The 12,402-nt window shown below is 33.2% G+C and overlaps 3 protein-coding genes across 4 annotated transcripts in view; 2 read left to right on the top strand and 1 right to left on the bottom strand.

The window, feature by feature from the left end:
• Positions 1 to 12,402, top strand: part of LOC143147783 (uncharacterized) — a 146,392-nt gene that overhangs the window by 10,883 nt on the left and 123,107 nt on the right. The gene's annotated exons all lie outside the window — the stretch shown is intronic.
• LOC143147785 (oxidized purine nucleoside triphosphate hydrolase-like) overlaps positions 1 to 12,402 on the top strand; it is a 73,685-nt gene that overhangs the window by 9,539 nt on the left and 51,744 nt on the right. The window lies entirely within an intron of this gene.
• Nup75 (nuclear pore complex protein Nup75) lies at positions 716 to 4,047 on the bottom strand. The gene is made up of 8 exons (XM_076313370.1): positions 3,824 to 4,047; positions 3,066 to 3,492; positions 2,529 to 2,908; positions 2,130 to 2,449; positions 1,836 to 2,053; positions 1,411 to 1,629; positions 1,231 to 1,330; positions 716 to 1,137 (listed from the first exon to the last, which is right to left on the bottom strand). The coding sequence occupies exons 1-8, from the start codon at positions 3,851 to 3,853 to the stop codon at positions 933 to 935; spliced, it is 1,899 nt and encodes a 632-aa protein (XP_076169485.1). The 5' UTR covers positions 3,854 to 4,047; the 3' UTR covers positions 716 to 932.

The following is a 12,402-nucleotide window of genomic DNA, read 5'->3' as shown; positions in this document are numbered from 1 at the left end:
ACACTCAGTGCACAATTATGACAATGTAATTGTTGTTACTAAATTGAAAGTTTTTATTGGATTTCAATTGCAAACCATTACAAAATTTCTTCAGTCGAAATTAATTTTTGGGAAATTTTTACAAATTATATATTTTTGATTATAATTAAATATAGTATAATGTATAAAAATGATAGAAACAGTATGATACTATTGCATTTATATATGTATATTTTATATTTTATTATATAGTATATAGTTTGTATTTTTTTATCTAACGAAATAAATTAACATAATAAAGAATAACTAAGAATTTAATAATTTTATAAACTTTGTTATCATTGTACGTATATTGATTTATTGTTGATAAAAAAGCATATTAAAAATGTTATATATTCGTCGGTAAGAAAGTACTGAAACTTTTAAGTATTTAATTAACGAAAGAAATTTCATACAAAATCAATTTAGAAAATGTTTGAAATAATATTTATTTAAAACAATTTATGCAATATATCAATTCCTGTTCTGTTCAACTTCAGTTTTATGATGCGTACATTAGTCGTAAATGAAACCAAGCCTTGGCCCGAATATCGAATGCGTGAAAACCAACAAATTTTTACACGGAACTAATCATTATTTGGAGTATATTCAATTTCTTCTCATTTCTATAAATGCATTAATAACGATAATACATTTTACATAAAAAATTTCTTATAATCATTATATAAATTTTCAATTGTATAAACGATTATTTTCATAAAAATCTTTATTTGTTCACAAATTGTGTTTTTTTTTTAAATTTTTGTTTAAATATACAATATGAGAGTCAAAGTTTATATTATACTCAAGATTTACCGTAATTTAGTCGAAATAAATCGATATTTAAACGTGGAATTTAACAGACTTTACATTAGAAAACTTTTATATAATAAATGTTAATAAACTTTCTAATGTTACACTTGGCAGCCTTCGAGACTCAACGCTCGAGCCAAATTTCTAGCAACTGCTAATCGAAAAATTTCAATTTCATCTTGGAACTTCGGATCGTCTCCATGCGCTTCTACACAACGTAATAACTCAAAACAGTCACTAGAAGATAGAATTACATCTTTAGCCTCTAATAATGGAATAGCATCTGACAAAAGAATTGACCAGAAACTGAAACAAAAATATTGGGGGAAACAAGTTCTTTTAGTTTAAACTGAATACATTTAATGTATAATAACCAAGTACTATAGATATTTTACTTACTATTTTGGTGTTAAGTTTGAAACTAAAAGGGATACTAGTAAACTTGCTGCTTCTTTAAACTCCCCAATTCCGTACATTTGATGAAATTCGCAATACTTTCCTAATTTAAAAATGAAGTAAAAATAATTGCATCGTACATTTTTATGATTTAATATTTTCAATATTTCGAATTTGATTTACCTAAAAATGTGAGTCTATCACTTGCCATCATACAAAAACCTAAATTTTCTAATAGATCACGACATTCCAGTTTCCCATTTTCCGAATATTGTTTCAGAAACTGATCAGCGATGTACGTTATGAAACCACTGTCTTGCGCTTTTAATGCCCATGCAAGTGCATTTCCAAGTCTTCCTTGTTTTATACATTTTATTCCTTGAATTTTACATATGCTAGTAACTAAAAAAATGCAAAAATTTTTAATTAGGTATTTGTTAAATATAACACATATTAAAGAAAGTGAAATCTTTAAAAAAAGAAATATATACACTTGGAATCAATACAGTTAACGAGAATTCTTTCGACTCTTTAGACTAAAAGAAAAAGAAAAGAATTTTTAGATATTTAATGTATCGCAGAATTTACAATTAAAAGTTTAAACCAACCAATGTGATGCATGTCATTATCACGTGCTATATCTATTATTTTGTTTACTCTTGCTTCAGATCCCATTGGCAGTGATTGTAACAGTATCTCAAGTCTAGCTAAACCTTGAATAGGACTATGTATCAAATAACTTGCACCACATTGCCACAAAGAATGATGTCCCATCAATGCATTGCCATACTCCAATATAAGAGACTCGTGAAGTTGATTAGTGACCCTGTTACAATAATAGAAGTTATTTTAACTTTGTTTTGGTCAAAATTGTATGTAACAACAATTAGTAAATTACTTACTCAATCTGATCTTTATCTAAAATTTTAAGTTTTCCACAAGTATATAGTAAATCTACTAAATGTGTTGCAAACCATCCATTGTCACCCATGTACTGTATTTCTTTAATAACTTGATGTAGATCACTTTCCATTAACGCACGTATAGCATTATCAGAAGGTTTATTAGCTTGCCATCTTTTGGAAATAGTGTTTGCTTGATGTGAAAGTTCTGGTTGTTTGCAACATGGGGATGTGTAAAATAATTTTGCTGCCAATAATTCGTACCAAGCATCTGTATAAGATGAAAATTGCCATAGTATTTCTTGCTCTCCTGCAATTAACTGAATTAAATGTTTTTAATGATTTAAAATGGCTAACATTATATCATTACATTTTTATGCATAGTACAATTATAAATACCTTCATAATCATTTCTAATTCATTGTCAATAATGAAAGCTTTATTATTTAGATTTGAACATAAATCTAATTGCCAATGTTTCCAGCGTATAGTAAATTCGTTTACAGAATAACCACCATATACATTATACACAGGCATTGTTTTAAGAGTATTTTCTGCCATTATAAAAGCAGGATGATCTGCTTTACTATGTAGTGCTAAAAGAGCGCATACTGAATCTAGCTTTCCATGTAATGCACAGCCTTTTACTGCTTCCCAATAATTTGCATGTTCCAAATCAGCACCAATTGTTTTTTGGGCTAGTATTTTCATAGCCATAAGTTCTCTAGATGGAAAATGAAATTTAATCCACTCTAGCAACTGTGGCAAAACTACACCACCTAAATTTAAAATGATAATATTACATTGGTATAAAACAGAATATTACTGAATTATTTAATTTAATACATAAATTTGAAAGAATCAATAATACTTATCTATGTATTATGTATATTTTATTTATGTACACACACATATATATACGGTAAAGTATCTTACCTGGTATTACATCTATGTAAAGAATTTCAGTCAGATGCCACACACATTCAATTTGATAAAAGATAGTGAGAAAATTTTCTAATGATTCTCTTTTATCGGATAAAGCTTTTCCAGATATATACTGTAAACTTTCTATACATGCTCTCAAAATAGATCGATACTGCTTACTATGTTTTAAAAGCTCTGGTCTAACATCACCAGCAGATGATTTAATTTTGCGAATAGATAAAAACACACCATTGCTTTCGTTTACAAGTTTACGTAATTGTGGTGAAAATAAAATTACTTCTGGTTTTAAAATATGTGCTATTGAGTCATACTTTCTATGATATTTCTCATATAAGTTTTTGCAAGTATATATACTAATTTTATTACTATTTACCCAACTAGCTGCAACACCTGCATTTTTATCGACATTTGGAATATCCTACAAAAATATTACTGTTAATATATTTATATACATATAATACTTAATTCAGATAGTACAATAATACGAAAGTTGTGAATCGCATAATTTTCTAATTTTATTAACATTTTCAAGACGATATAATTATACTGGAATCGATATTTTCGAAAAATGACATATTGAAAAGATTAATTCAAATAAATATTGTGATACACCTGTTCTTAATAAATATTTCTGTTAAATTAAAAATAGAACTTTTACGAGATCAAAATTATGCCGAGTAAATGTAATGACAAAAATATAGGTTAGGTATGAATTTAAAGTGCGCGGTTAAAAATATTTCATTGCTTACTATAATTGGAGGAATATCGGCTTCGGCCATTTTTGACAGTGGAACAAGAAACTACTGTACGAAGCACGCGACAATTTATAATATTATTTACATTAATTTTACATTCATAAACAACTATCTTTAACGTTTTCCCGCAAATGTACAGTCTGCCAACTATCGATATCTGTGAATTCGATCATGAAAGATTTGGTATATCGTAAGTCTATAAGAAATGACAATGTATATGTCAGACCACAAACAAGCTATATAACAGACTAGTACGCAATAGAAGAATATGTAACACCGATGATATAGAGCCATAGACAACATATGGAATAGACATTTAATTTTATGGGAGTTAATGTCGCAGGATCTGATATACCGACCTCATAAAATATATAAATTCAAAGTACCTTTAAAATGACGTTTTCATTTAAGAATGGTGATTCTAAAAACTATATTCAATTAAACTAAAGTCGGTGAAGGTAGTAAACGAAGAAAACTCGCTCGCGATATGTCACTTCTAGAAATATGTGACTACCCGATATTACAGATTCTAGTGACTACTCGAGACATCTGAATTCTTGAGTAGTTCGATCATTTCGGATAGCTCAATCTTTTCGAGTAGTTTGATCGTAGATATCATAGAATCTACCAATATAGAGGTAGAATAGACCAATATTTTCGGGTAGACCGATATGTTTCGCGTAGTCTGATAAGTTCAGATCGATTCAGAAGAGGTAGAAAAAACGATCGGCGGTAGTGCAGAATCAGACTTTCTTCATTATTTTACGATTTCAATGGAAATTAATCCTGGTTATTTAATAATTCGAAGTCCGAGTCAAGATATGAATTTAATAACATAAATATGAAACATAAAGTGTTTTGTAAACATAAAGAGATGAAAACACATCTGTCTTCAAATAGGTACTTACAGTAGCATGTTTTATCAAAGTCATAAATTTTGATGTAAAAACAATTGTTCAACACATACTTTTTTTTATGTGAAAGAAATATTCTAAAGTCTTAGGGTGGGATCGGGGCAAGTGTAAGATTTTTCGCAACACGCTACCCCGTTTGCGGAGCCTACCTTCTAAAACCCTCATGGTGATCATACTCGTACGATTTTGGGGGGACATAGGGAATTCCAAACAGCGTAACATCGGATGTCCTACCTCTCCGATATGGCTTGATATTTGTGTGCGCTCCATGGCTTCGTTGGGAGGCGGGTCCCCATATCCTGGTGGTGGGATAGGGCCACGCCCAGCGAGGGCAAGGGCGCGAAGTGATCCGCTGGGGGGGGGGGGGCTTTTATGATATTACACGTTCGCAAAAAGACGCCACGGTCATCCATTCTTTCTCACAGCTCAGCATGGTCCTTACCACGTTTGGCAGCGAGAGATCCCCCCAATTTCACTCAACAGGACATAGCGCTCATTTGCCTAAGCGAGGCACACCTATAGGGTATATTGTATCATGTCCTGATCACCGAGGCAATGCCAACAGCACGTCGTCGCTTCCTTCCCTTTAGGGTGAGGGCATAGGTACATGCCCTGACAACACCTACATCGTTCGGTAGGTGAGGAACTTCTGGTGGAGTGACCGGACAGTCCCCGATGGTTCGCTGGTTAGCGGTGGGCTAGGTCAGTCGTTGTTGTCCCCGTAACAGCATGGACTACCGAGCCTGGGACTTGAAGGCTTTTACCTCTCATCCTGCCAGGACCTCTCCCCGTTCGCCTGTCTCGTGACGGCTATTATAATAAGTCGCGTGCGAGGTCTAGCGGGAGAAGCTCCGGCCATTCGGCCGTATTCTCGTAGAACACCGTTCTGTATTCACAGGTGATTTGCCAGGTTAGCCGTCTATGGATCCAGCGCAGCAGTATCCTGTACCAGGAGGTGATAGACACGGTCCACGGTGGTGGCTCTCGCCGAAGTGCGTGGAAACCCACCACTTTGGTCTTATGGAGCGCCACCTCCAGATCAATCCCCCTATTCTGTTCGAGGACGCATTGAGCACCCTCCTCGAATCCACGAATACCTTGTGGCGGCACCTCCCATACTCGCCACCAGAGGGAAACCAAGCGCTGACTGTTTTCCGGAAGTTCTCGTACTAGTTACGATCGGTATATATTCGATCCTATATCGATTTCTCAATCCCGGCGTATAAGGCAGAACCTGCTAGGATGTCTTACTGATGAGTCCACTAACAGACTCCGGATGAAACACACTCTCTCCTTTCCTTTTCCTATTTTCACTCGCACTCACTCATCCATCATACCCTTTAGAAGTCGCCGTAGGCTCTTCTCCAGTGGTCTCTGATGACCAGCACTAACGTATCATTGGTGTGATACACTAGGCTTTTACTACCTCCTTCAGGGAGGTTCTCGCTATGCAGGACAGTGTCGTTATTATTCTCGATGTTCCATATCAAGGGGTCTAACACGGACATGGCGTACACTCCGATTGTGTTCTCTCCTGTACTGGCTGAGGTACTTCACCTACTGGGACATAGTCCTCGATCACACACATTCTATATATTATAAATACCCCGATTGTGTTCTCTCCTATACTGGTCGAGGTACTCTATCCATCTGCCGCATAGTCAACTCTCCAGATAGTCAACACACATTCTATATATTATAGATGGTGATGCGGTGTTATTCAAGCCTTTGCCTAATTGCCTCCTACGGTAAGGGTGTTGTTGCAGGCATTGGTGATATCCATCCAATGATACTACTAGTGCCATCCCGTCTTGGAAGACAAGCGGATCGGAAAAAATAAAAGTCGGTCCAGACTTAACTCGACATACTCTAGAGGCTGGTACCCCAGAGTTGGCCGCTTGGTACTCCTCCTCCCGTCATCACGCAACATCACATTGGTTACTCCGTAACTTAGGATTTGAGAGCAAACTTTTAGAGTTCCCATCCTCATGGCCCGGATGATAGAGTCAAGGCTCGGTTCCTCTTGACATTACGTACCATTCACAAAGCCGAAAGAGGAATTGCGAATGGTTCGTTGTGACGACTAATAGAGGTCTTAGGGTATGATTTCTATCAGGGTAACTTGGCTTCCCTGAGCCCGTATTGCGGCCGACGATAGTCAATCGTAGCCTTGCGAGTATTATTCACCCGTTTGCAGAGAACCAGAACTGTAGATTATCTCGAAGGATACCCTGCGAAGAAACTCCAGAGGCATCACAAGAAGGTGGAAATGTAAGTGGAATTGACCGACTCTAGGTCCCTAACTTAACTGAGATATTCCGCACGAAGCATATGTTCGAGGGTGTGTGTAATGCTTGACAGAAGGCGCATTGGCCTAGTTCATCTCAACTCGACTCGAGTTTTTTCTTTCTGCTGCTGCAGAATATGAATGTTCATTCTTTAGATGTTTATTTAAAGATGTTAAAATGTCAATTACGAAAATTGGTCCACGAATATCATATATTGTTTTAAAAGAATATACATACATATATATCTAAAAACAGTATTGGTATACATAATTACGTAAAATTGAGTATCTTTCATATCGGAACTGCCGGTTACTATGATATTTTTTGACATTCGTTAATAATGTTTTCATTGACATTGAGATTCGCTGATAATGTTTGCCCCGTGACACGTTTGGATCGTTGATAGTTATTTTACCGATAATCGTTTCATAAGCTTTTATAAGCTTCTATAAGCTTCTATATACATTAATAAAGTAGCATTAATAATTTATATAATAATTTACGTACTAAATCAAAGTAACGTAAGTAACATAATAAAAAATGTTTTTCATATTAAAGCAATGTTAATTTATATAACAATTTATGCTATGCACTCATTTACATTATTATAATTTGTTATTAATAGTATCAACAAAGTAAAATTATAAATATGTAACAATAATTTATACCTCATAATGTCATTTGCATTGCTATTGTTTGAAATTATACGCGAAAAGGAAGAGTTTAGTCAAGCATCGGTAACAGTTTAAAAGTTGCAGGCAGAATTCATTGTAATGGTACTGAAAGATTTTGTTAATGTTCCACCACCAAGACCGAGTGTAAATGTTTCGAATACTTCGACACCTAGTGAGAGTAGTAGTAAAAACTTTACACGGTATTCAGATAAAAATAATGTTATATTTGAGATATCGAGAGAAAAGATCTGGTTTTGGACATCTAAGTACTGGATCCAACTTTGTATATCTAAATGTATGGGCATTTGAGAACGTGGATACTCGAACTTGGATACTCGATCCTCAAATACTCGCAACTCGGATACCTGCAAATTCGAGTAATAATAGGAGCCCTAATAATAAGTGAAAAAATATATGTAATTATTCATAAAATAGATATTTTTTCTTTTTCTTAAATAGTAATAGAGATGTACATTTTTTATTTTGTTTCATTATTCTGTTAGAATTTGACAAAAATTATAATTACTATAAACCAATTATTATTTTATTAATCATTCTTTTCGTAATATCTAATTAAGGTATTCATTTTATTTTGTGAACAGTATAGTTAAATTCATTAAATGTCGTTTCTTACCTAGTGAATTAAAGTTTTAAAGCTTGATTTTCTTGTTAAAACTGTTTGTAACGTTTCTTGTTTCTTCCCCTTACCCTTTATACGTAACCTGTGCTCTGCAAGCCAGTGGTAATATGGTTAAATTGATGACAATAATAGTTCGTGAAACATTTCAAGAAACAAGTCGAAACATTGATTGTATTATCGAATAAAACAAAAATCAGAGTATACCTATGTACAGCTTCTTTTGGCAACCTCACGAAAATTAAAGTTTACTTCTCGCAATTTTCGAATATGTCATACATTGAAAGTGGTAAATACTTTTATTTAAAGTATAAATGTATCTAATAATCTAAATTTATATTATATTTAGATACCCTTCTTATCAACGTGCACATGTTCAAAATGAATGTTTTAACCTGTAAAACCGCTTTAAAAAAACGCCTAAATGTCTTCCATATTTGAATGTATCTTCCATATTTTAACGTAATTAAGTTAGTTTCAATTTTGTAAAACAGACGAGTAGGAAAAATGAAGTTTCGTCTCGCTAGATTGACAATTTCAACTATTATGAACTGTCACAAATAACTCAGCTGGATATCGTCAGGGAAGTTTTGGGTCTATAGACGCAGTGATCAGATGTGGAAAATTTGTAAAAAATATTTTTCGTTATTGGAAGCATCTTGGTTCTAATTATAGTTTTCTAAACATAAATTAAACGATGACACTTATATATAATCACGTTTCCAATTATGTTTCAAATTACGATCCTATAAGATTTTTATTACGATCATTAATGAATAAAATTTCATGTGAATAGAATTTTTCATCGAATACTTTGCGATTATCATGCTTTGCGACGAAGAATATTCGATCGAACGAATTATGGCAAAATTGAGAATTTTTAAGAAACGTTGTATTAAAAACATTGGAATGGAGTTAAACTAATAAAAAGAATAAAACTCACTTTTTTATAGTTATATACTTTTCAATAAAATCGTTTCCTCTTTGTTTCTGAAATCGCTTAATAAAATGAATATTTCGCGAGTAATTTGCTAAATAAATATTTAGCAAATTTCTTCGATATTTAAAATTGTCTCATAAAATGCATCGTTACGATGGACGACAATAGTATTAGTATTAAGATGTAACGACATTAGTATTAAGATGTGTCGTTTTGGGATCACGTTTGGTATACGAAAGATATGGAGTCGTTCCCACATAATATGACTGATAATGTTCGAAATCGTGTGTATGTGGGAAGAATTTGGACCACAATGGCAACTGCGCAAACGCAAACATCAGCGCGGGCACGGTAAAAGCTTCCTCCTAAAGGATTTAGACCCTCAGTTGCGCGTGATCATTGAAAAGGGGTGGATGTCATTACGTTCGCAATAATTTACGCTTTAAACGATCGCTAAATGTGCCATTAGTTTGCTGACAGGCGTTTTTGTGATATTATTTCTTTAAACACAAGTGTTTTCATTTCTCAATAAACTGGTAAATTTATTATTTATCACATGGTGACACGTGCGAAGGATTTTAACGTGTCTTCAGATTCTGGCGGTATGTCCAGCTACGTTAGAAACACTGACACTCATCTGACAGCGTTAACAAGAATCTTGGGCGTCTGTACTGCGATTGGTGAGCGATCCTTTTAATACTTTAAGAGAATAATACGATATCGAACAGGACTTATAATATTTTTTTAATGTCAACTTTAATATTCGAGTAATTTTGTGATACTTGAGCGATTTTCCTTTATGAATTAAACTAACTTTCGTTTCTTGTTCCCTGCAAATATTCTTGATATTTTTGGGACATACCATTTTCTTCGAGATACCTAAAATAATACTTATTTATCATTACTATTGAACGAACAGAGGAAAAATACTTAAAGAGAGAGCTTTTCCCTAATCACATTTATTTGTTTTTCAAATCAGTTTTACCATTTAAATCGCGTTACGTAAACCTTTGGCTTGTTATTTTCGTGTAGTCTACATATTAAAATCCCGAATCTTAGTAATTATATATTCGATTGGTAAATTCAAAGTTATATTTCATTCCGATGTTTATTTTCGTTGGCAATAACTGTTCGAGAATTTAGTTTCTCGCGCATTAAAAAACTCGCCTCCTTGTTTTTATTTAGCTATCTTAATTACACCACATAAAATCGAAACTCGAGTACTAATGACAGCAATGAGGGGTTATAATTTAGATCAGCTGTTGTTTATTCGAATCTCAGTATTAATTTTATAGGAACGAAGATGAATCTTAATTTCTAATGTTCCCGGGACAATTTAAAAATTGAAATAAATTTTATGTCCGATATTCGATCAGATTTAAACATTTTGCAATGTTATGCAGGATTATGTGTATTAAATACAAATTATTTCACCGTTCTGTTTTTAAAAGGTGGTGAAATTTTTTCTTCTTTCATTTTTTTCATACACTTGTCACTTACAAACAAATCGTTGAATACTAAAAGTATAAATTTTCTTGAAATCTATATGGATCTTCACAGCTTTAAGTTATTTTTGAACATTTTTGAAAACGTGTATGCTATGTTATTAAATTTATTATTTAAAACTACATGCATTAAATTACGAATTTACTCAATTTCATAAAAAAAAAAAAAAAAACATCTCCGTATGCAAATTGGTTGGTATTACAAGAAATAACAAAGTAGTATAAGATAAATTATTTTAATAATACTTTTGACATTTCGGTCTTGATTGTAAATTCTGTTCAGAAAAATAGACAATTCTACAAATAAATAAAATAGTGTGTCATAGTAATAGTGAAAAAGGAAGTATTACAAAAAGGAAGGAGAAAAATAAGGATAGATAATATAATCTGTTTTAACGTATCATGACAAGTGCTAATTTTTCAAAACATTTTTTAAAGTTCGTCGATTATTCTAAGAAAACTATGAGAGATATGTTTATAATTCTAGTACCTACTGTAGAGCAACGTTTGAACAATTCAAATTGATCGAACAGTTACTATTTCAGGTATCATGGGGGTTATTTTCTAAAATATCAAACATTCAAAGTTTTTTGTATAATTTCCACAGTAATAGATACTTATCAAACTTTGTTACTTATTCCGATTAACAATACCATATTAGGATGCTCGATTTTGGATCAGAAATATACAAGCATATACATAAAGACGTAAAATGCTATTTATACGCTAAAACTACAAGTACAAAAAAGAATTAATTTAAGAAACGGTTAGAGAAATTCCATATGTATGCACTTCAAAGGCACTGTGATTTCGTTCGTATTTCGAGTTTCGATGTAATAAAAACAATAAACAGATTCTTTAATTCGAGAAAAAAAAAAAAACAAATACCCGCTTAACTCCATCCGTAGAATTTAGAATATTGTTCGAAAGCGATGTTACGGCGTATCTTGATTTCTTTCAATTGCATTTCAATGGAAAAAGATACAAAGAAAAGTACTGAGTTGCTCAATAAGTTTTGTCGCGTTTTCCATTGTAAAAAAAATACTACGTCATTTCAACTTTGAACAACTGTAAATATACGAATAAATCGACAGATCTACACGAAATCTCACATATGGTCATCGAGCAGTGGTACCATCTTTAAAAAAATAAAACGACGAACTTAATAGTTCCATTTCTTATCGAACGACGAAACTAATGGAGTAACCTATTATTCGCTAGCATTCAATCGAAGTAACCTATCGCGCGCTAATTTTCCGTGAACGAGCCCGAAGCAATTCTCGACTATTAATATTTAGCGTACTTAAAGAGCTTTGTAAATAAATGCGAGCATCTCTGACTCATTGTATGAAAATGAAAGGGGATGCGTTGATGGTAGGGCGGGGCTCTGCTTCCTTGAAAAGGAAACAGCGTGCAACCCGATTTTCATGTTTCCGCAATGTTTGGCTCCGTGTTTGCGAAACTTCAAGGCAATTGAGTTTTTCCGTGTATTTTTACCGAGGAGGATCCGCGCGTATCATTTCCCATGGCGTATCAATCCAAAAGGGAGAAAAATCGCGCGGATTAACATCGTATACTTTTCCTCTTCGTTCTTGCACTCTCTTGCCGCGTTACA

Source organism: Ptiloglossa arizonensis, chromosome 6 (assembly GCF_051014685.1).
Source record: "Ptiloglossa arizonensis isolate GNS036 chromosome 6, iyPtiAriz1_principal, whole genome shotgun sequence".
Classification (NCBI taxonomy): Eukaryota; Metazoa; Arthropoda; class Insecta; order Hymenoptera; family Colletidae; genus Ptiloglossa; species Ptiloglossa arizonensis.
Note: the sequence above shows the minus strand (reverse complement) of the source record. Positions and strands in the feature narration are given on the sequence as shown.

Excerpts from the sequence above, each read along its gene's own strand:
- Nup75 (XM_076313370.1), bottom strand. The coding sequence starts at position 3,853 with ATGGCCGAAGCCGATATTCCTCCAATTATA. Across the intron at positions 2,909-3,065 it reads TTACATAGATGTAATACCAG|GTGGTGTAGTTTTGCCACAG; the intron begins GTAAGATACTTT and ends TTTTAAATTTAG. Across the intron at positions 1,630-1,835 it reads TAATGACATGCATCACATTG|TTACTAGCATATGTAAAATT; the intron begins GTTGGTTTAAAC and ends GCATTTTTTTAG.